Here is a 23,038-nt window from a genome sequence, read left to right on the forward strand (position 1 = left end):
GATTTCATAAGTTACATATGCATGACCCTTGGTGGAGCCAGGAATATACCTGGCCCACAGTAAAGAAAAGGAAACAAGGTTTTAACTCTACCTGCATCTTTAAACTAAAAAGAGTGAAATTTAAAAAAACAACAACAGTGTTTAAGATTTTCTGTTGGGGATGCGAGAGGTACAGGTGATAGGCTTTTAACTTACGAAGTCACTCTGGGCTTTCTCAAAATTTGCTGAGAAAAGTTATCACAAAACAGAAGCCTTTATTAAAGTATTAAAATATAAAATAAGGCACAATATTTACAGCATAAGGAATTCTTTCCAGGGAAGTGTGAATTTTGTCCTGAACAGGATGTTGAAAATGGTCTCCATATAACTATGTGAACCATCACATGGTCAGAATTCAATACTAACAGGGCTAGCTTTTGAACCTTTAATAGAGCAGGAAGATTCTTTAAAATCTTTTATTTCTTCCCTCAGACTCCCCCATCTGTTTCAAGACTGAATAAGTATGTCAGCACAGAAGTTCATTTCCAGAAGTTAGCAAACATTGCAAAATTAGTTTCAAAGCATATGGCAGATATTTAGTAACTGTTTGAGCTTTTCCTACAAAAGCAACAATATGATTTAATAAGAAAGAGAACTTTCAAACTGCTCCAGCATAGTTCTACCTACTTCAGAGGATGGAAATCCATATTTTAGCCATTATATATTCCTCAGCAAGGCAAGCAAATAATCCTTGCCTTAATATGGATGTGATGAATAACTTTAAGGAAAATATTTTTGAATTAAAGTATTTTGATACTGGTTTATTAAAGGGAAACCAGAAGTAGAAATATGAAATCATCTTCTGTAAGCACATGAGGGTTTGGGGAACATCCAGGTATAAATCATAACACTCCACCCCTGACCCCCCAGACTCATGCCCATCCCTTTACGAAAAAGCGTTTAGTCCAGCTCTAAGAGTTGCCGAAGTCCTAACAGTTCCAGCATGGCTGAAAAGTCCAAGTCTAAAGTCTCCTCTTCGATTTAAAGCAAACTCGTAGCTGTGAACCCCTGTAAAAATTAAAAGAAAGTTAAACACCTCCAACACACACAGGCTTCAGGTAAACATTCCCATTCCAAAAGGGATAAAGAAATCAGAGCAAGACCAAAACCCAGTGGGGTAAACATTAAATCCTGTAGCTCTATGTCCGGGACCCATCGGAGATGCAGGCTGTAAACAGCTCGGACAGCCCCATCCCACTGCACTGCTAGTGAACATGGCCCTTATGGCCTCTCTCTGGGGCCAGCTTTGCTCCCTCCCTGCAGCTTTCTTCAGATGTCCATGTTCCTGGCCTCTCCAACCCTCTGGGGTCTCCACTGCACCTTCAGCTTCACACACTGCCCTCTCAGGGACACACTGCCTGGCCTCCCGGGCCTTCTGAAAGCTGGGTGGAAGCCTGTGACACCACAACTCTCCCTGTGCACGCACCTAAAAGCAGCACCATGGGGATGACGTCAAGGTCTGCCACTAGCCTGAGCACAGCGAGCCCTTTTGTATTTTGCTGGTGGTGGCAGAGGCCTCCGCACGTGCCGGATGGCTGAGCAAGGTAAGCTGAATCCTAGGGAATCAGTTTCCATTCTCCAGGCTGCCTCCTGCAGGAGCACAGTGCCCTGGGGTTCTCTTGCAGAGGCAAAGTCTCAGTTTTCCACCCTAGAGCCTGGGAAGTGTGGGGTCTTTCTGATTCCTCCCATGCCCTGGAGGCATCCTTTGTATCAGCCAGATCTGAAGTATTTGACTTCTGTTTAATGCTAATCTTTTTAGCAAACCAAGCTCTCCTCTGTTTCAATTTTGCAGACCACAGATTTACCAGAGCTTCCTTTTCTGGCCAAATTCAAAAGTTTTTAACTCATTCAACTGGGCTGTTTGCTCTTGACACTCACATTTTTTTTTCTTTTTCTTTTCTTTCCTTCTTTTTTTTTTCAGTATCTGAGATGGAACTCAGGCCTTTCAAGGCAGGCTCGAGGCAGGCACCACTGAGCTAAATCCCTGGCTCCTGGGTTGTTTGCTCTTAACTGTACGAGCCTCCCAAAGAAGCCATGCTGCTACCCAAATATTAGGCTGCCTTGAAATTTTCTTCACTAAACTGATTAGTTCACTGCCCTTAATCTCAGTCTCCTGCAGTCTCGGGAGAAAATGTGGACAAATTTTTTGCCAGAGAATAACATATGTGATCTCGAGTCCAGCTGCCAAGGGAGTCCTTCCCAACTGAAACCTCCTGATCCAGGTCTTTTCCATCTGCATTTTTACCGAATTCTGGCCTTCAGCTCTGACCAGCATCTCTCACCAAGCTTGGCTCACAGGACTGCGCGATGCTTCTTCTGCCCCTGGCTTTCCCACACCTTTCCAAACTCCTCCCACAAGCCAGTTCCTAAGGCTCCCGAACCACAGGTTCAGGTAGTCACAGCAACCGATGACCCACTCCTACTACCAAAATTTCTTAGTTACTTTCTTTTTGCTGGGGTAAAATTCCTGACAGGCATAAGTTAAAAGAGGAGAGGTTTATTTTGGCTCACAATTTGTAGAGGATTCACCTCTTAACTACTAGAAGAATCACATCTATCCTAAAAGTTACACATTTAAATTGGGTGAAAGAGTTTTTCCGGAGACTTTCACATTGGAAGGCAAAGGGTTATCGGTCTCATTTAGCCACCTTATAGTCAAACATCCAGGGTCCAAAAGCTGTAAAGACTGGTATGGGACAATTCTGTTTTCAAAGATGACTAATTCATCTTAATGTGATCTTAAAACAGGATTACTATCTCATGGGTGAAGTTTATATTCCTAAAACTTTTAAAAACGCTAAATCAAAATGTAAGCAATATTGTAGTAAATATATACTGGGAAGTGTTTTAGAAGATAATGTCATCATAAATTAATCTTTTTCTCAATAGGAATTTGACTATGTAAATAAGTGTTTATGCTCTATGACCCAATAATTGTATGTTTCTGAAATGACTATATAATTATTGGGTGATGCAGCTATTTTTTTTTTTTTTTTTTTGGTACCGGGGATTGAACTCAGGACCTTGCGTTTGCCAGGCAGGTGGCAGCACCACTGAGCTAAATCCCCAGCCCTGATGCAGCTATTTTTAAGTAGCAAATGTTAAAACTACATTTACGTTACTGTTATCACACTCAGGAAGACTAAAGAATATTCTAAAACAATTGCTATATTAGGTTGCTAACAAGTCTGTCTCTTCCAAAAGTGGGTAGTGTTGGCTTAGCCCCACCTTTACAGTGAAAAGAAATTCAAAGTTTGACCTTTTAATCCTTGTGTAAGTATAGGAGGAAAAATCAGGAAACACACTATATTGTTAACTCTACTCATCAATTAGATTTAGAGGCCAAGGTGATTTATATTATGTATCTTTTAAGTTGTTTGAATTCTTAATAGAAGGTTTTTTTCAGGAAGTGGTACTGGTGATCGAACTCCTGGTCTTTAGACAGAGCTACCTCCCCAGCCCTTTGTACAGTTGTTTATTTTGAGACAAGGTGTTACTAAGTCACTAAGTTGCTTAGGCTGGGCTTGAACCTGCCATCCTTCTGCGTCAGCCTCCCAGAGTGCTGGGATTCAATAAAAAGTTTTTAAAAACATTCAGGTCTTCAACATGACACACAGTAGTAGCTAGCCAATTAGTGACCTGGCCCTGTGTGAGTTGAAAAGTACTATTAGTAGATGGGTGTGATAGCACATGCCTTTCATCCCAGCTGCTTGGAGACTGAAGCAGGAGGAACATTTGAGTCTAGGAGTTCAAGGCCAGCCTGGGCAACATAGCAAGACCCTATGGAGGAGGAGGAGGAGGAGGAGGGGGAGGAGGGGGAGGAGGGGGGAGAGGAGGAGGAGAAGGAAAGAGAAGCAAAAGAAAATCCCAGGCATGATTGCCCATCCCTATAATCCCAGTACCCTGATGCAGGAAGATATTAAATTTAAGCCCAACCCAGGCAATTTAGTGACTTGGTGTGATCCTGCCTCAAAGTAAAAAGGGCTGGGATCTATCTCAGTACAAAGGCCCTGGGTTCAACCTCCAGTACCACAAAAGAAACAATTTAGTACCTCCAGCCACCACAGCAGTGGCCTGGGATGCAGAAACATCCTTGTTTGTCATTTTAAACAGCAGACCTTGTGGCAGCCCTGAGGCACAGGACAGCAATACCACACAGAATCACTTCAGCAGACTAATATCCGCACTGGTGACCAAGCACTTCCTCAGGATGAACAACTCCAGAGAAGAGGCAAGTGCTCTGTGTGTGTGTGTGTGTGTGTGTGTGTGTGTGTGTGTGTGTGTTTTAATCCCAAAGCCCACCGTTAGGGTTTATATCTAGATGTCCCCCAAAGGCACATGCATTCCTGCAGGTTTGGGGGAGGTGGATCCTGGGGTGATACTCATCAGTAGATTAGTCTGCCCTTGATCTGTCTCACTGCTTCTTCCTGCCACGCCCCTCTGCCCTGCCATGGAGGCAGCCAACCATGGACTGAAACCTCCAAACTGTGAGCTAAAATAAACCCTTCTTCCGTACAGTTGTGGGTATCTCAGCAATGAGGAAAATAACTAAGACAGATTTTGATATTGCGAGTGGGGTCATTGCTGTGTCTACCTGACCATGTGGTTCAGGAGCCTTTGCAATTGTCCATGGGAGAAGTTTGGAAAGGTTTGGAAAAGTGTGGAAGTTTGGAAGCAGCAGCCCTGGAATGCTGTGAGTGAAGCTTGATGATATTACTGGGTTTGGGGTGCTGAAATCTTTTAGAAGTGGTTTCTAGGTTCCTTCTGGCCTGAACAAAGAATTGGCCAATGCAGGCACAAATGGTAGCAAAGTTTTACATTTAGTAAAGGTAGGAAAAGAAACATGCTCTGCAGGGCGAATGCTGGCCAAGTAAAAGTTCACCTATAGCATGAGGGTGAACTGAAATGGCACTCAGAGGGCAGGCAGACCAAGGAAGAGAGCGAGTGGCCCTCAGAGTATCGAAGGGAAAGGCAGGTTTATTCGCTAGCTAGGGGCCCAGTGGAAGTCACCTTCCAGAGTCTGAGCCCCATTTGTTTGTTTCTCTGTTTGTCCTCATATTTGTCTGTTCTTCAGCCAGGGCTAGGGAACAAGCAGAATTTTACAGAAGCAGAACTTAGCAAAGAGTAGGGAGGTAAATGTTTTTACAGCTTATCTTTTTTTTTGGTAAGGGGGATTGAACTCAGGACCTTGCACTTGCAAGGCAGGTACAGTGCCACTGAGCTAAATCCCCAGCCCCATTTACAGCTTATCGTTAAGACACAGGGAGGTAGGCAGCTGTGTTTCAGCTGTTCATCTTCCGAGCACAGTGACCTTCGTGGGTTTAGTGGGAGGGGCAAACTTTAGACTGTCAGCCTTGAGACATCAGTCTCTGCTCTCGTTTTTTCCATTTCAGAACTACTGTGAAAGCACACAGTAGTGGGAGCTCAATGTCAACGTTTTTGTATCTCACACTCCGGCTGATGTCAAGTCTAGGCCATCCTATCTGAAACTGCTCGAGCTCTTGAGAGAAGTCCATGTGCAGGGCTCTGGGAACTGTTCTGCGCATGTGTCCTGGGATTTTGTAATCAACAGGTCATGCCTACTTCCCCAGCCAGCTTTGCCATGCCCTAATCTCCTGCCTCAATGGGAGATTCTGGTCAGAGCTCAGAAGACCAGAATGCTGGTAGAAATGCAGCTGGTAAAGACCAACCTCAGGAAGTTTCAGTTGGAAACAAGAACTCCATTGAGAGTTGGACTCCCAATCATTTGTGTTATGCTCTGGCAGGAAATTTGTCTATACTTGGCTCATGTCCTGAGACTTTGTAGGAGACTGAGATTAAGGGTGGCCAATTAATGCAATGACCTAAAGTTCTCCAATTAAGTCAAACAGATTTTAAACCCGGTTATGGCTCCAAAAAACTCACACTGCAACCTAACAGTTCCAAATGCATAACAATTTATTTATTGTCATTGACACATAATATAAATGCCTTTTAATCCACCGTGGCCATTATCATGTGTAGCCACAGCTGACCTGTGGGGTGGAGAGTGCCCTGGCAGGTGGCTTCAGGAGGTAGCTGAGCCTTGACCTGAATGCCTACACAACAGTCTGGTCAGAAGGCGTGGAGCGGCTCCCCTGTGGGCAGGCTGGGGCTGAGAACCCGGCAAGGCTGCAACAAGAAAGTGCTCTTCAGAACGCAGCATTCAGAAGTGGCCCAGACTGGTGGGCCCTCCTTGCTGGATTCTCCCACCTCTGAGTCTGTCTGAGGGGTGCAGTCCCAAACCCCCACCAACAAGACAAGCTCCCTGGAGTTCTGACATCGCTGATGAGGGAGTCACAGTGCTAGTGGACATGACTTAGTGCCCTGATGGGAAGGGAGTCTCAGGAAGAGAAGGCTGCCCTTCATTAGCTACATCATCTTCACATCTTCCGTTTCCTACATCATACAGAGAGCTGGGTGGTGCCACATGACTATAATCCCAGCTCTCACAAGGCTGAGGCAGGTGGATAGCCATGAGTTCGAGGCCAGTGTGGGCTACATCATGAGTTCAAGTCCAGCCTGAACTACACTGGGAGAACCCGTCAACGAACAAGCCGGTTACGGTGGCGCACACCTGTGATCCCAGCACTCAGGAGGCTGAGGCAGGAGGATTGTTTCGAGTTTGGGCCCAGAATGGCTTACATAGTGAGTTCAAGGTCAGTCTGAACTCCATAGTGAGACCTTGTCTCAAAAAAAAAAAAAAAAGAAAAAACCAAACCCAACCAACAAAACACAATAGAAACATACAAGAGAAGTGGTAATTGTTGAAGAAGCATTAAAATCTCTTGAACATGCTGAATATAGGATTAATATGTTCAAACATGTTTTATGTTCTGATGGGACATTAAGAATACTGCATACATCCTTTGGAGCTTTTAAAATGTAACCTTTGGTCTGTGGTCAAGAGAATAGTGGAGCCTTTGGGTGAAATTTAGATTAAGTACACATGTAGCACACTTTACCTTTCCAGAAATGGTCCTTCATCTTGATTATGTCCTAGGTCTCCCCACCGTGGCATGGGTGTTCAGACCAGGTCAGGGACACAGTTCAGGCTATGCCTGAAGCCCTCCCACTAAACCCATGGTGTTTTGGAAACCCTCCAATTAACGCCACCCTCCACCCAGCCTGATCTGTCATCCCATTCCAAGGAACATAGGCTCCCTGGAGTCCTGACCATTGTCCCTCGTGGCCCTGCAGGACCTGGGAGCAGCTCCTCTGACGCCTTTAGTTGGCTTGGGCAATCCGGGTGTCGCAACCATGCAAGCTCAGCATTGTTGTCACCAGCTCGGGAAGATCAAAGTCGTGCTTCCACCCCCAGTCCTTGCGTGCCATGCTGTCGTCCAAGCTCACGGGCCAGCTGTCGGCTGGGGAGAGAGGCAGGCGGCTGGGTTACGCAGGCTCTGGAGTCGCAAACGGTACAGGGCATTTTATTCGCCTGTTGGTGTACAAGGTGCACGAAAGGGCAGCCCTGTAGAGGGGCAGAATGGCCGTGTCCACAGTCACCTCCTCACAGGACCAGACTGCATCACGACGTCAGTGGCTGTGACTTTCACATTGCGAACCGCAAGCAATTCTGAAGGCAGGCATTTCCCACCCAAGAGGGCACAAGCAGCAGTTACAGTATAGGAAAACCCAATGCTGGGTTTTTTCCTTTGCCTTTAAACCGCTAAACAGTGCAATGCCCTTACCTGCTTATTTGGAACGGAGTCATGTCATCTACTTGACACCACTCCCCCAAGCCCAGCGTCTGTTCACCAGCTCAACAACAGCCAATTCTGCAGCAGTGTCAGCCTGGAGAGAGCTGTTCACCTTCCAAGCTCCGGGTGTGTCCTGGGCCGGGGCTGGCGGGAACCCCAGAAGGCTCTGTCTGGGCTTGGGGGTGGCCAGCCCTTGGGGACTCACCTATGGCCTGCCGGACAGGGTCCACACAGTATGTGATGCGGAACTCGGGCACGTGCTTGGCTATCTCCTGGGCCAGCTCGTCGGGGGTGAAGCTCATGGCGGTGACGTTGTAGGTCCTCATGGAAAAGGACTCAGCCGGGGCCTCCATGACCTCCAGGGTGGCCCGGAGACAGTCGTCCATGTACATCATTGGGAGCCTGGTGCTGGGTCTCAGGTTGCACTCGAACTTGCCCCTCTTCACAGCATCGTGGAAAATCTGGACAGCGTAGTCTGAAAGAGAGTCCCGACTGGGTTCCTTGCCACAAGGCAAAGCAGCGCCTGGGACAGAGGCAGTGGCCCTCAGGTGTCTTAGTCTTGACCTACAACCACTGCAAGCTAGGTCTACGCTGTCTTACACAGACAACCAAGACTTAAAAAAGTATTACTACATTCCAGAGTGACAATAATAAACCTATATTAACATGTGATATGGGAAAGAAAATGTGCTGAGAACAGTCTGCCTGCATTTTGAGTCTTGCAGTGCCGGGCTTGGGGGGACACAGGCAGTGTCCCCTCCTCCTCCTGCTGCTGCTGCTGCTGTCCCTGGGCCACAGCCCTGGGGACCCCTCAGTGCTCTTGTGAAGGGAGGAGGGGAAACGCCCAGTAATGTCTCTGTCCCGATATGAAAGTGGTTGTCACCTCCTCGACCCACAAAAGAGAGGCAAGGACACCTAGGGCCCCTGGGCCACACCTGGGGAAGCCCTGTATGAAGGCAAAAGCTTTTTAAAAGTGACGCAAACCAAAGACTCTTTAAAATCCTGCAGACTCTGTCAAGCGTCTTTTCTAGTGCATCTCAGGACCACTGAGAGGGGAAGGATCCCAGTGTGAAGGCTGCGGAGCACAATGCACCCGAGTGCAAAGGAGCTGCTGCGGAAGCTGCCTTCAAACACTTGGTGCAGACAGCTCTCTCCGGACCAAGACACAAGGCTGTATTCAAAGAAAGAGGCCATGCTTTGGGGTCTTCCTGTGTGTTCACACATTTGACCTGCATATTATGTTTGATGCCAGTACATCGGCGGCCGATGGATGATACCAGCACACACCCCTGAACGAGGGCAAGTTGACAGGGTACAAGGCGCATCTGGAATTCACATCGGGAGAGGGCACAGGAACTTGGGTGGCACTGGGGAAAGAGACAGCACATCCACCCATCCCAAAGTAGCCTCCTGGGACCGGAAGAGGCCTGTGTCACAGGCACGAGAACTCAGAGACCAAGCTCACCTGTCGTTCCTCCCCCAGGCTGGGAGTCAGCGGAAATGACTCCAGGGTATCTCAGGCACCGGAAATCAAGCCCATACCGGTGACAGTAATACTAGGAAAACAAGAAAACTTACTCAAAAAAGGTATCTTAAATCTGATGGAACAAAGCAAAGAAAGAACAGCTTTCGGGGCCAGGGATTTAGCTCAGTGGTTTCCCCACCTGCTCCACAAGCGCAAGGACCTGAGTTTGATCCCTGGTACCAAAAAAAAAAAAAAAATAGAAAAAGAAAAAGAAAAAGAAATAACAGCTTTCTTCTGAAATATCTTTTTTCCTCTCCGTGGGGGATACGGGGGCTGAACCCAGGGCCTTTGTATTGGGCTATCCCCTCAGCCCTGTTTTCTTTTTCATCTTTGGCTGGGTTCCAACTTGGGATCCTCCTGCCTCAGCCTCCCAGAGTGCTGGGACTGAGGCACGCATGTGCCACCACACCCAGCTTCTGAACTACCTTTTGATAGTTACGTCCAAACCCTCCTAAAGAAAATGAAGATTTCACACTTTCCACTAGTCTTTAAGAAACACTCAACTCTTTATCTTCAACGAATCACCATCTCGATGATACACTGACACTGTGAAGAGTAAATCCCAGCAGGGATCTGCAGCCTCTCTCCTTGTCCTGAACTCTGCACCGAAAGCTCCTGCCCTCCAGAACCACAGTGGGGCGGGGAAGGCAGAGATCAGAGAGCAATGACTGCAACAGGTCACTGACTAAACTGCAGTTAGTTATAGAGACACAGAGTGGTAGTAAAACAAAGCAAAACCAACCCAAAAAGATGTGTGAGGTTTTCTGTAGAAAGCTGTAAAGCTACCACGAGTAACAAGTAACACCAGGAACCTGAGAGAACAGAGCCACTCAGAGGGGACATGCGGCAACCCAAGGACAGGGAGCGGACGGGAAATGCTGGCATCGCCATGCCAGAGGCAGCTGTGCCATGGCTGAGCTCTTTGGGGCCACCAGCATGGGCCACTTAGCAAACACGTGAGGTAAGGAAGCACCCTGGAGGCCAGGCTGGAGGAGGGAGAGACCCACATGGAAGGACCAGCGGTGCTTGAGGGAAAAGAATGGGAAAGGACCCTGGGAGTCATCTGGTGCCCACACACTTGGCAATCTTGTGAGTAACACTTACCTCCCCCATGAGCTCCGCGTGGACCTTGGACACCCCATAGATGGTCCTGGGTCTCTGCACGCTGAGGTCAGGGGTTCGGTTCCGGGGAGAGGTAGGTCCAAACGCCCCAATCGTGCTGGGGACAAACAGTCGCAGGTTGTGTTCTGCTGCGATGTCCAAAACGTTGTGCAACCCTGAAATGCACAGATATTCTCACACCCTGGGGAGAATCTCTTCTCACAGGCAGCTGGGAAAACCAATCCGCTTGGGCTGGAGTGGACCCTGACTCTCACCGGTGATATTCACAGCTCTGGCCAGGGACACGTTCGCCTCGCCCGCGGCGCTGAGCAGAGCGCTGTAGTGCAGCAGCCAGGTGACGCGGTTGTTCACCACGATCTCACGGAGGTTCTGTCGGTCCAAGACGTCGGCGTAAACAAACGGGCCTGGGAGGAAGACAGAAGGAGCCGCAGAGCGAACAGGCTGGGGCTCGCAGGTTCCCACTGGGAATCACTGCGTTTTGCTGACGCAGTCACAGGCCGTGGCCACCCCACAGGCAAGGACAGCTGCTGCCCTGCAGGACCGTGCTGGGGCCCAGGCTGGGCCGTGCGGGGTTCACCCTCTCGGGGCCCTGGAGGTGAGCGCATTTCACTGATGAGGAAATGAGGTGCGAAAGAAGTTAAGCAACTGGCAGAAGGCGGGGCCCAAGGACAAGAGACACTGTAACACTTTCGCCCTCGCACTGAGCTACATCAACAGCTCCTTTTAAACTTTATTATTTTGAGACAGGGCTTTGATCAGTTGCTAATTGCCCAGGCTGAGTTCAAAGTTGTGATCCTCCTGCTTCAGCCTCCCAGAGTGCTGGGGTTACAGATATGTATGTGCCACCACGCCGACTTAATGATGTTTTTGAGGCAGTAGAAAGATTCACTCGGGGAATCTGAGGTTTGTGTGTGTGTGTGTGTGTGTGTGTGTGTGTGTGCAGTAGCTTAAAATCAATTCATTTTACACTGTAACACCACGATTAGTTTCTCCAAATTTTAAAAATCCCTTTTCCTCATCAGAGAACTTGATTTTTGTGTTCTCTCCGAGCTGTAACTAAAAACTCAAAAAGCAGGAACCAAAGATTTTATTACAAAGATACTATTCCAAATAATATCAAAGATATTATTCTAAATTTTCCTTCAAGTTCCAAAGAGCTCTCCTGTTTTTGTATCACCTGAACAGCAGCAACATTAAAAAACAGAAAATACTTCTATGCAGTAACTTCTGTTTTCAAGCCTGGTTCTGAGCCGTTGCACACTGATTCCATGGGCCGCCTCTTTAACTGTACTTTGAGAATTAAGAATAAACCAGCATCAAGGTATATGGGCCACTCACCGCTACAGAAGACATGGCTGGGGGGTTTCTTTATGTCTGACAAAATCACATTGTCCTTCCCAAATCGATTCCTAAAGGGAAAGCCAGAACACGCAAGTTGGCGACACTGAGGGGCAACAGATCCTGATAAAAATGTCCTGTTAAGGCCCGGGGATTTAGCTCAGTGGTTCCGCCGCCTGCCTCCAAAACGCAAGGTCCCAAGTTCGATCCCTGGTACCACACACACACACACACACACACACACACACACACACACAAGTCCTGTTAAATAGAAACTGTGAGTTCCTCTTCACCCAGACACCCTGGAACCACGAACGCTCAGGCCTCCCCCCCGGCCCTCATCTTCTATTTCTATTCTGTCACCAATTTCTTCCGTACTGTGGGAGTTTTTACCTCTCTCTCCTCGGTATTCCATCCCACTCACTCCAAAGCCCACACGGTTCCCTTCTCTGCCCCAGACAACTACAAGTCAAGGGGCCACCAGGGCCGGAGTCTCACTTCGCCTAAGTTATTAGCAAGGAGCGAGGGTCCAGCCAGAGGGACTGAGCCACAGGCCCGTGGCAGCGTTAGGAGACAAAACATGTGTTTTCAGCAGCCAGTGAGATGTGGTAGCTTAAGAGTGGCTGGGGCGGGAGGAGGGAGAAAGAGGGTTATGCTATGCCAAAGTGAGCGGCACATGTAGGAACTCAGATTTTCAGTTTCAAGCTCGTAAAGCTCTTACCGCAAAAGGTTGGCAAGGCCCATTCCCAGCTGGCCGAGACCCCCTAGAGGAAGAAGAAAAACAGTGCAACTGTAATCCACATCTAGCCAGCTCGATCACTCCCAGAAGGTGATAAGGAACAGGGGTTGGATGGGACCCTGGTCTGGGCTGGTGGGTCTCGGGCCAGCCGCTACTCTTCTCAGCAAATGGCACTGCACTGGGAGCACGGAACGATCCCCAGTCAGCCAGGACAGAGACCCCTTGGGGACAGTGTCAGAGACAGACACCCTCCAGCGTGAAGGGGAAGCCAGGGCACAAGAAAAGCCACCTGCTGCTGGGCCCGCGTGCAGAACTCAGCCCGGCCTTCAGGATGGGACAGCGCAGAAGCTCATATGCTGCCGGTGCCAGAAACGTTCAGCACCAAGCACAAATGGTTTTGGGGTAGGAGGGAAGAAATACAAGGTAGGGGGAAGGGAGCCGAGGAAATGGCAACTAAAATACCGTACTTGTAAGAAGACTGCAACGTCCGGACCCCGTCAAAGTCGCCCAATGCACCCCCTTATCAGCTTCCCTTCACAAAATTTAGGCTCCTCTCCCTCCAGACCCAGCACACCCAAACTCCTCAGGAACACCTTCAGTCCATGGACTGGCTTCACTGAGAAGGTACAGAGCAGGAACCTGATCCTAAGATAAAGGAACAGGTTGAGAGAGTCCAAGAATGTTTAAATCACCTATCTTAGAAAAAAAAAAATCAGGCTCACACCTGTAAAATGGGCCAGTACCCTTCTGGGGCAGAGGCCGCCTTTTCCTGGGGTTTCCAGCCCCTCAAGAGTAGCATAAATGTCCTCTATTTCTTTGAGTGCACACCTCTGAATTTCTGCCCAAGAAAGCCCTTCCCTCCTGGGCCTCTCACTGACCCATCCTAAGATTCTTTTTCCTCAAAGGAGTCAGCAGAGCCAGCAAACCTGCTAAACCTACTGCACGAGTAGGGCAGGTTAGATTGCTTATCTCAGCTTCAGGAACCTCCTCAATCCTGTGTAATGACAGTGTGGCAGAAAGCTCTGGAGGGACCACCCAGAATCCCACCTCCATCCGCACTGGGCACTGGGCTGGGGTTTGAGGGCACTGAGGGGAGAAAGAGCAGGAAGTCATGAGGAAAGGGCAGAGGATGCCATGAGTGAGGAGCCACCGACAAAGTGGAAGAGGGACAGTACAGCTTCCAAATGCCCCAGAGAGAAATGGCAAAGCCAGGGCCTGGAGCACATCCAGGGGAGGAGCACTGTGACTGTCATGTGGCGGATTTCCAGGAGCATCTGTGCCCCTGGGGATGCCCTTGTGGAGGTGGAAGGAGTGAGGACAGCAAGATGAAGCCAAAGAAGAAAACCAGGCAGAGCAGCAGGAAATAAAACACATCTGTCAATGAGCAGTAGCTGGCACGACAGGAAGTGGTCTGGGAATGACATCACAAAGCCTGCAGGGCACAGAATCGGGCCACAGGAGCGGACCGAGGATGAGGACTGAAGATCTGGGAGTCCACCAGGTGATAACGAGCTGCGTATGACACTCGCAGGGCAGGTGCTACCTCAGCCTCTCTATTTCCAAAATGCTGCACTGACAGTTTGGGACCAGCCCCAGAGTGGGAATGGAAAGATGCGTGTGGGTCCAGAATCCACGTTCTGATTCCTACACCCTTCCTTCCTTCCCTTTGCCTCCACTCCCTGGCCGGTCCTCATAGGAGCAGTTTGGCCCTGAATTCTCAGGTCCTTCCAGGCAACAGAAAAAATCTTGTCAGGGAAACCAAGTGCGGGCAGCAGTGGTGAGGGCAGATTTGGACTCTGCACTGTTCTACAGAAAGCTGAGGGCAGGGGAGGCCTCATCGAATGAATAAAGAGAGGTCAGCAGCTCTGGTAAACATGATGGCGTAGGGAGGCCTCACACTGAGGGCCTTCTCACACCACAGCCCCTTTCACACCAGCCTGGACGTCATCCGGCCCGGCCTGCTCTGGCTGCCTTTACCTGCTGCGGGACAGCTGCCCCGGGGAGGTCCTGGTGGCACGTCACATGTTCAAAGCCAAAGGCAACACAAGGAAAGTGGCACTCAAGCCACAAATGGGAAGGAAGGTGGTAGAAGAACGCACCTGTAATTAAGACCCGAGGAGGGCCAGTTTCCGAGGAAGAGGCAGAGTGGAAATGGGCATCTGTTGGAGTCTGCACAGGGGAGCTGCTTAGAACCCGGACTGGCAGGACAGGCGGCAGGATGGCGGTGCAGCTTCTGCAGGCCAGGGTCCGCACCATGCCACCCACTATGGGCCTCAGCATCCTGACCACCAGCATCTGCTTCTCAAATACCCTGGAAAAAGGGGGTGCAGGGTTAGCCAGGTAATCCTGATCTCCCAGCTCCCAGAAAGGACCTCTTTCACTGACATTATTAACACTTCAGTTGTCAGCTGGATAGGAAGCCAGTCCTGTGCCTGCTGTGGCCTGGCCTGTGATAAAGGGATGAACTGTGGCTCACACATGAAGGGCCAGTGAGATTCGGATCAGACTGCACAGTGCTGACACCAGCAGGGATCTGAGGCATTGGGGCTACTGCACAGATACCAGGCAGGCAGGTGGATATCAGCAGGCCCGAGGGACAGATGGGGCAGGGTGTCCAAAGCAGCATGCCTTGCCAGTTAATTAGACTTTAAAACTGAGCAGTGGTGCATGCTTGTAATCCCAGCACTCAGGAGGCTGAGGCAGGAGGATCACCAAGAGTTCCAAGGCCAGCCTGGGCTACATAGTGAGTTCAAGGCCAGCCTAAACTACACAGTGAGACCCAGTCTCAAACATGCCCCCCCGCAAAAGAGACAATCTACTTTACAATAAATTCTACTTATGTCCACATGGCTTATGTGTCTTGACTGAATTCTTCAGTCATGGGCACAAAAAACTGAGGACCAGGAAGTGAGGGTGTGGGGTCTCAGTGTATCAGGATCCGGCTTCCGGGGAACGCAGAGAGCTCAGCTCTTGAACACCAGCCCGAGGGTCCTAGGAAGGCTCTCGATTTCTGCCACATTGGTCCACATGCCACCCAAGGGCACAAACAGGTCTCAGACTAAACCGTGCTCGGAAATCCCCAGTAACACCCAGATGTTGTCTTTGGACGGACCAGACTAGAAGAGCAGATGGTTACGAGAAAAATATCCTCAGCAATATTTAGTAAGCTGTAAAGAATTCTTGTTATACTGCTATATCCTTCGAAAGAATCATTTAGAAAAGCCATTTTCTCCTGGCCTCCAAAGTGACAAATGTTTGTCCAACCCTGGCAGCTCCTCTTTCTCATTAGCTCAAACTCCAGTTGTTCTTGCAGTCCGGCCTGGCCTCAAGGTCACACACAGCTTGGGAAACCCACCTTCCCCATTCTGTTCCCAACACCCAGGCAAGCGGTCAGAGCAACCCACAGCCAGCCACTCCCTTTGCTGCTTCTGACACCAACTACCCGGCTCCCCCAGAAACAGGCTACAGCACCCTCCACTTTGACCTGTGCAGGCTACACTCATGTGCAAGGGGTCCCTTCCCTGTGAGGGTCTGCGAGCCTCCAAGGTCACCTAGCGGTAATGGGTTAATACCCCAGCTGTCTTCTATGTTGCAGTGTGGAGGGAAAGGCTGACAAGTCACAGCCCAACACATTCGCAGTGAAACCCGAACTTAACTTAGTACCTTGGGCAGACTTACAGTGGTTACAACCAGAGTAGCAGACACTTTCCTGCAATCCCAGCTCATCGCCAGGTCCCAGTAATCGAAAATAAAACAAAATCCTGGTTCTGAAAACATGCTTTCACACTCTTAGGAGCCACAGATTTTTTTTCTGTAGTACACAGAAATAAGGCAAGTAGAGCCCCAGCAGCTTCTGGGGGGTCCTCAGCTCTGCAAACCACCTGTGGCCCTTCATCCTGGCTACTCCTACATGGGCAATGGAAGTTGCCCTTCCTGCCCTGGGTGGACCTCAGGCCTCCTGGCTGGGCCAGCACTGGAAGGGGGGTAACCTAGGGCCCTGTCCCAGGAAAGGCCCCTCACAGGGCCACTTTGGGAACCTCCTTTCTGTGGCAATGGGCAGCACACACAATGGTGCCCCAGGGACATCAGCACCATCCGTAAGCACTATCACCTTCCCACAAGGATGAAACTATACCCACATTCTCACTGCTGTAGTCAGGGTTTGCAAGGGAATGGATTCGATATAGGACACATAAATTTATAGGAGTATCTTATAGTATTCACCCCAAAGTCAAATGCAGAAGAGTGCAAGAGATCTGTCCGTGCACTAGAGCCCTGAAGCATCCAGCCGCGGGCCTGGGTCCCACGGCGATGTCTCAGGCAAGTCCATACCAAGGGTCTGCACCAGAGGCCCGAAGCCCAGGGGTGGAAGCTAGCGAGTCTGTGCTGGCAGGCAGAGGATCTACGCCGGAAGGCTGGGGGAGCTGCACTGGAGCCAGGAAGTGATGCTCATGGTGAAGACCAGAGCTCCCCTGAGGAGAGCAGCTGCCATTCCCAGCGACAGCAAGGCCCCGAGCTCCTCCGACAAGAACAGCAAGTTGGATTGGGAAAACCAGCCACGCCAAGCTTCTCCTGGGAAATTGGCAGCCTGTATCTTCCCTTTCTACTCTCCTTTTATGCTGTTGGCAGCAATCCTCAGGTGGGTCTTCCACGCCCACGCCCGGAACCTCGCTGACTCAGTTCAGCCGGGCGTTTGTACTCAAGCTGACCATGACTTAATCCACTATACTCACGATCTGTCTCCATTGTTAACGAGGCCGCAATTCTCAAAGTTTTACTTTTAAGACTCCTTTACACTTAAAAGTTGAGGGCCGCAAAATTGATATTGGCAGTATAGAAAGTCAAAACCAAGGGCTGGGGCTGCGGCTCAGTGGCAGAGCACCTGCTTAGCAGGTACAAGGCCCTGGGTTCAACCCCAAGCACTCGGGGAGGGGGAGGGAGAAGAGAACTGAGGAGAGGAAGGAGGGAAGGGAGAGGAAAGGGAAGAGAAGAATCAATACCAATAAATGTTTAACATTTTTATTAATTCATTCAACAATAAATATGCTAGCATATCTATATTTAACAAAATTCTGATATCTGTCTTCATAGAAGACAGCCAGACTCTCAGACCCGCTTGTGCACTCAATCTGTTTCTTTGATTGAAGTATGAAAACCCAAACTCACACAGCAAAGTACTGGGAAAAGAGAATGGTATTTTCTCAGTCTTTTCCGACAATGCCTCTGCAAAATTCAAAGGTTAACTAGCTTTTAACCTTTCTTAAAGGTTACAGTGTGTATCTGGAACCTTGTCAACAAACCTTCTGTACCTCACTACATTAAAACCTCTCGGTCCATCTAATGCTTTGAGCGATTGCTTAGCCCTGCATGATTTTGAAACTCCACAACTGGACTTTTGGAAAACGTTGGTTCAGAGAGTTAATGCGTGCCTTCCAAATGAAGGCTAACACGCTTCACTGCAAACATCAGAAAGTCATGCTGCTCGTGCCACCTCTGATCTCACCAGGAAACCCCTGAGTTTTGGGGCCCTGTCAAGCTCACAGTGGGGACACAAACTGCAGTAGCTGAGGTGACAAGCTCGCTTTGTTCATTTTTCAGAATCCTTCCACAACTGGACAGACCCCACGGGAGCACAAGCAAGGCAGAGACTAACGACACCGCTTCCATCTGTAAGGCAAAACCACATCTCCGCTGCTCGGCTTCCTAAATCCCTGCAAGTGGCAGGAGTACGATTTCCTTCAGTGCTTTTCCCTCCAAACAAGGCTTTATTGTGTGTTCTTCCAGCCAATGCAATCCGATAACTTATCCTTTTTGTTGTTTCAATGCCTGCCTCATTCCTAGTCTGAAAAGTTGTAACAAAAAATTGGGGCTTTTTAAAGAGCTCATCCTGTCCACAGCTGAGCCACCCAAGCTGTCCTCCCTCGGAGAACTCCGAGGAGTAACTGGACTCAAAATGATGCTACGGCCACTGTGATATGAGCCAGAACGGGTCTGGGACAGGAGACTCAGAAGGCAGATTATTAGCGGCAGGAAAGCTGAGGGACGCTTTCCACGTTTTTATTTAGTTTTGTCCATTCCTTTGGAGTAAACTCCTCCCCTTCAAGTCAGAGTCAGGAGCTGTGAGGATGCCCGAGGCATCCTATTCTGCATTGCTAGACATAGATGGTGCGAGGTGAAAACTCAGTTCTCCTAATATCCCCTCTTCTGCCAATAACCTACTCCCAAGTACAAAATATACAAGTTAGTAGTATCCTTTCATTCTAGAATTATTAAATTCAAGAATAACTTTATACCACTTAAAATTTTTTAAAATTTCAAACGAAGACCACAAAATAACCAGCATTTAGGAGGCTGCGGCAGGAGGATTGCTATGAGTTCAAGGCCAGCCTGGGCTACACAATGAGTTCAGGGCCAGCCTGAACAAAGCGAGATCACAAAATACACTTCCTGTTGCTCTTCCAGAGTCCCAGGAAAACTCAAGAACTGAAAGTCAGCGTTTACGAGCGGGTTTAGGTGAAGATCCCTAGCAAAGGATGTACAGTAGAAACACTAAAAAACCTTGATTTTTATCTCCAAAAATACACGTATCTACATCCCAAGCCTGCTACCCTAGGAGACTCCGGGAAGAAGAATACACAGGTCATCCATCTGCCATCGCAGGAAAAGTGGAAGTCATGTCGTCTGCTGTGAGAGAGAAGGCAGGCACCCCACTGTCCGCCCTGAAACAGTTCTGAGGAAAGCTCTCAGGCCCGCAGGGCTCCCCACATCACACTTTGAGAACTGCTGGTCCAAAGCAGAACTTGCTGGGCCAGGATAGCAATCAAACTTATGGAGAGAAACCATCAAAGAAGATCCTCAGTCCCTCCCTAAAGATCAAAGAGCCTTTCTTTCTCTCCCAAGCACCCGGTCTAACTGCAAGAGATCAAAGAGGACTAGGTCGACAGAGGCGCCCCCAAGATGAAGGAACAAGTTCCCCACCCAGGCCCCGCCGGAGGTGCTGACACCCGCGCTTGCCATAGGCAAGGACCCTAGGAGGACTCGCACAGGAACTAGAAATCCGCCATCGGGAGCCCGGGCGCCCTCTGCAGGCCTCCGGCTGCGCTCGTCCCTCCTCGCTGCCTCGGGGGTCTCCCACGCGCTCCCTGCCAGCCGCTCTGGAAGGCCTGCCTGGCCCAGGTGGTGGCAGCCTCCGGACCCGGGGTCCCCCCCACCGGTACCGGTGACCTCGCCCGCCTTCCTTCCTCGGGTCCTCTCACCTCCACCCGACTTTTCCTGGAGGAGAAGTCACCCTTGCGGGCCCCATACGTGGCCAAGTGGTCGCTCGCACCTGAAAAGCCCCTGGTTCAGTAGGCGACGGAGCGTCCTCTTCCTAGTAAAGACCGAAGGGGAAGCTGGCCCTGTGACACCTCGGCCCGCAGCTCCTGTTTAACCCTCTCAGCCAACCCTGCAGCGGGGACCCCACCCCGTTCTGCAGGATCCTGACGGCCCGCCCGGGCAGCGCTCGGGCCGGGGTCCCAAAGCCTCTTTGCGCCTCCTCCACCTTCCCGCCTCACGAGGGCAGCCCCGGCACCGAGGGGAGGACGGGGCCGGGTGCCCCGCCGCACCGCTGCGGTTGCACTGCTTTGCACGTTAAGTCTCTGAGCCGGCGGAGCCGGGCCGGAAAGCGGGTTCTCCGGGAGTCCTGGCTCCTCAGAGCTCGCCCTCCCGAGAGGGGACCGCGGCGCCTGGGATTCGCCCCCCCCCCCCCGGCCCCCAAGACCCCACCGGGTCGGGCTCCGACGCGGCTCCTCTGCCCGGGAGGGCGCCGTCCCCAAAAGCGCGGGGCAGCGGTGGCGCCTGCAGACCCCGCAGCGCCCCCTCCCGGGGCTGGACTCGCCCGGGCGCCCCACTGACCTGGCGGCCGGGCCGGGGACGCTCGGAGCCGGGCGCCGCAGACCCTGCGCCCGCCGCGCGCCCGCCTTTATGCTCGCGCCACCCAAGCCGCCCCGCAGCGCACCAATCCCGGCGCTCAGTCCCGAGGGCTCCGAGGGGCGTCACCGCGGGAGGGCGCTGTTGCCGTGGCAACCCCCTCCGCCTCGGATGCCCGGCGGCCCAGACCTACACCTGGGGGCGGCCGGGCACAGGGTCCCGCGGGCTCGGTCAGGGTGGGGGCGACTGCAACAGCGTCCGCGGCAGGAGCAGACCCCCAGCGGCCGAGCTCGGGCCGGGTCAGGAGCCCAGGCCACCGGGGATGGGCAGGAGCGCGGGATGCAGAAGCCGGCGCGGGACTGCCGAGAAGAGGCCTTCCTCTAGGTTTGTCAGCTGGGCACATCGCTAGCAAGATAGGCGACCTTCAGGCCTGGGCTAGCAGCCAACTAGCCCTGGAGGCGGTGGAAGTGCAAATTCTCCCGGGCCTGCGGGGTCAGCCTCGGGGTGCGGCCCTGCGTCACCCGGCGGTCCGCGAGCGGCTTCTAGGGCCGGGGTTCTCAGACTCCGGGGCTCCCGACGATCGCCCTGGGAGTTTCTGAACCGTCGAATCGCAGGCTGCACGTCCGACCAAAGGCCTCAGAAACTCGAAGGGAAGGGTCCAGGTGTGAGTGGCTCCTAACGCTGCGCACGTGACTCCAACCTACAGTCTGACTTGGGAACCCTACCCGGGCCTGGTCCTCAAGGTGTGGTCCCCGCACTCAGCAGCCCCTCCCTCCCAGGCTTGCTGACTCGGGGAAGTGGCTTTGTAACAAGATCCCCAAGTGATCTGCAAGCCCAGTAAGGTGTGGGGAAAACAGCTCTAAGACCCTGCCTACATTCCCGAGGACAGGCCCAAAGCTGACTTCCAGGACGGAAAGGCAGGTGGTTTCGGGCAGTCTGATGTTACGGGTGCCTCAGTCCAGGGGCAGACACTCCCTCTGGGTTTGAATCCTGATTGGACGGCCAAGAGGCTGAAGCAGCAACTGCTGTCTACACCGGGGAGGCCCAGCTCTGAGAAGGCCAGACCTGCTCAGGGACCCCGCTGTGGGCTTCTGGCTCCGAACTGACCTGCTGTCCTCGCCAGACTGGCTCTCCACCCTTCTCCGGGGAGTCAGGGTGTCCGTGTGAGCACAGATGGACAGGGCGTGGTCACGGCAGCACTTCAGGACTGGAATGGTGTCCACCTGCTACTGGTGTTAGTTCCAGGTGTTTGGCTTTCAGCGCACCCCACACATTGCTGTTCAAGTTGTACCCAGAGAGGAAGAGGTGTCCACTCTTGGAGAAGAACACAGAGGGCCCCCCCCCCCCGCCCACTTTGAACAATTTAACTGAAACGCCATACACTGACTTCCATTTATTTTTATACATTTTTCCCACGATGTGTTAGAGAATCTTCAAGCCAATATAAATATTTGGCCATTTGAGTGTACACCTGCACAATATCTCACATCTTTCAGCAAGCGAAACACTGAAAAGTAAAGGACCTAACACAACTAACTAGGTACAATGAGAATCTGCTCCAGGTGTGTTTCTCTGAGGTAAAGGCACCACACACCTATTCAATTAAGAAAATCATCCTTACAATTCAGAACACTTTTTTATTTTTAAGCAGGGGCTAGAACACTTAGCTGCTTATCACGTGCTGAACGACCAGGGTATATCCCCGGGTTATGCCATGGATTCATAGGAAATAGGTTCCAGCATGTCAGTTCCTTCTCACGGGTTCTCACTCAGTGTTTTTTGGGTGGGGCAGGCTCACACTTCAGTTGAACCCAGGCACTGTAACTTTCTTTTTGGCTTCCTGGTTATTCTCCTAGATGCCTTTCAGGAAGCTCCTGCAACTCTTTAAGAGTGCTTAATATGCTCACTATGCATATTAATTCTCTTGGCAAGTATCTTACCTTGTTTACCACTGGGTAACACTGTAGACTCCTCCATTCTGCCTTGATAACATTTGTGTGGCATTCCTGTTGGAAGAGTATCCATTCCTGTGAGTTCTACAATATCACCCTTTTTGTAGACTGGCATATACATGGCCCCAAGAACAACTCCATGTTTTCTAAAAGGCCCAGAGAACATATACTGGGTTCCTCTCTTTCTCACTGGGTTTGGCAATTCACTGAAAGACGGCCCGCTGAAAGGAAGCAGAGGAGTATTTCTTGAAAATGCTGCTTTCCTTTCTGTCTTGTATGTTGTGGAGAACCCTAATAACAATTTGATTTTAGGTGACTTTTTTTTTTCTTTGGTACTGGGGATTGAACTCAGGACCTTGCACTTGCAAGGCCGGTGGCGGCACCACTGAGCTAAATCCCCGGCCCTTAGGTGACTTTTTTGCCTGGAGGTCCTGGAGATATTTTTCCTCTTCATTAAAGTCTAATGGTTTTAGGAGGATAGGTCTTGAAGTCAGGCAATTTGGATGCAGTTTCCCTCAAGCTTAAAAAATTGTTTTCAGGGCACTTGTCCTGGACTATAGATTTGCATATTAGCTCTGTTCCATTGTTACCATTTTTCAGACACTCTAATCATTCATGTATCTCAGCCTCTGTCACTTCTTCTCTGATCATTTCTGCTTATTTTCATTTTCACTTTTAGGTTATCATGGGTTTCTTC

General features: G+C 50.6%; 1 protein-coding gene across 6 annotated transcripts; it reads right to left on the bottom strand.

Annotated features, from left to right (window-relative positions):
- Positions 1-212: 212 nt before the first annotated feature.
- LOC101705643 (L-threonine 3-dehydrogenase, mitochondrial-like) lies at positions 213-20,492 on the bottom strand. 6 transcript variants are annotated; one of them, XM_087216742.1, is made up of 10 exons: positions 20,375-20,471; positions 14,581-14,792; positions 12,464-12,506; positions 11,743-11,813; positions 10,659-10,808; positions 10,387-10,559; positions 9,223-9,313; positions 7,963-8,280; positions 7,261-7,424; positions 213-1,047 (listed from the first exon to the last, which is right to left on the bottom strand). In XM_087216742.1, exons 2-9 carry the CDS (start codon positions 14,774-14,776, stop codon positions 7,285-7,287), a joined length of 1,182 nt encoding a protein of 393 aa, XP_087072868.1. In that variant the 5' UTR covers positions 14,777-14,792; positions 20,375-20,471; the 3' UTR covers positions 213-1,047; positions 7,261-7,284. The 6 variants fall into 6 exon arrangements, 5 of the variants coding, with proteins under 5 accessions (XP_087072868.1, XP_004848507.2, XP_087072870.1 ...); XR_015453342.1 differs by lacking the exon at positions 213-1,047 and adding an exon at positions 5,959-6,189 and having other exon boundaries at positions 7,235-7,424; XM_004848450.4 differs by lacking the exon at positions 213-1,047 and adding an exon at positions 5,959-6,189 and having other exon boundaries at positions 7,963-8,232.
- Between the last annotated feature and the right edge of the window lie 2,546 nt (positions 20,493-23,038).

This window comes from Heterocephalus glaber, unplaced genomic scaffold, assembly GCF_053883595.1.
Source record: "Heterocephalus glaber isolate CG9 unplaced genomic scaffold, H.glaber_assembly_v1.0 deba00001460, whole genome shotgun sequence".
Taxonomy (NCBI): Eukaryota; Metazoa; Chordata; class Mammalia; order Rodentia; family Bathyergidae; genus Heterocephalus; species Heterocephalus glaber.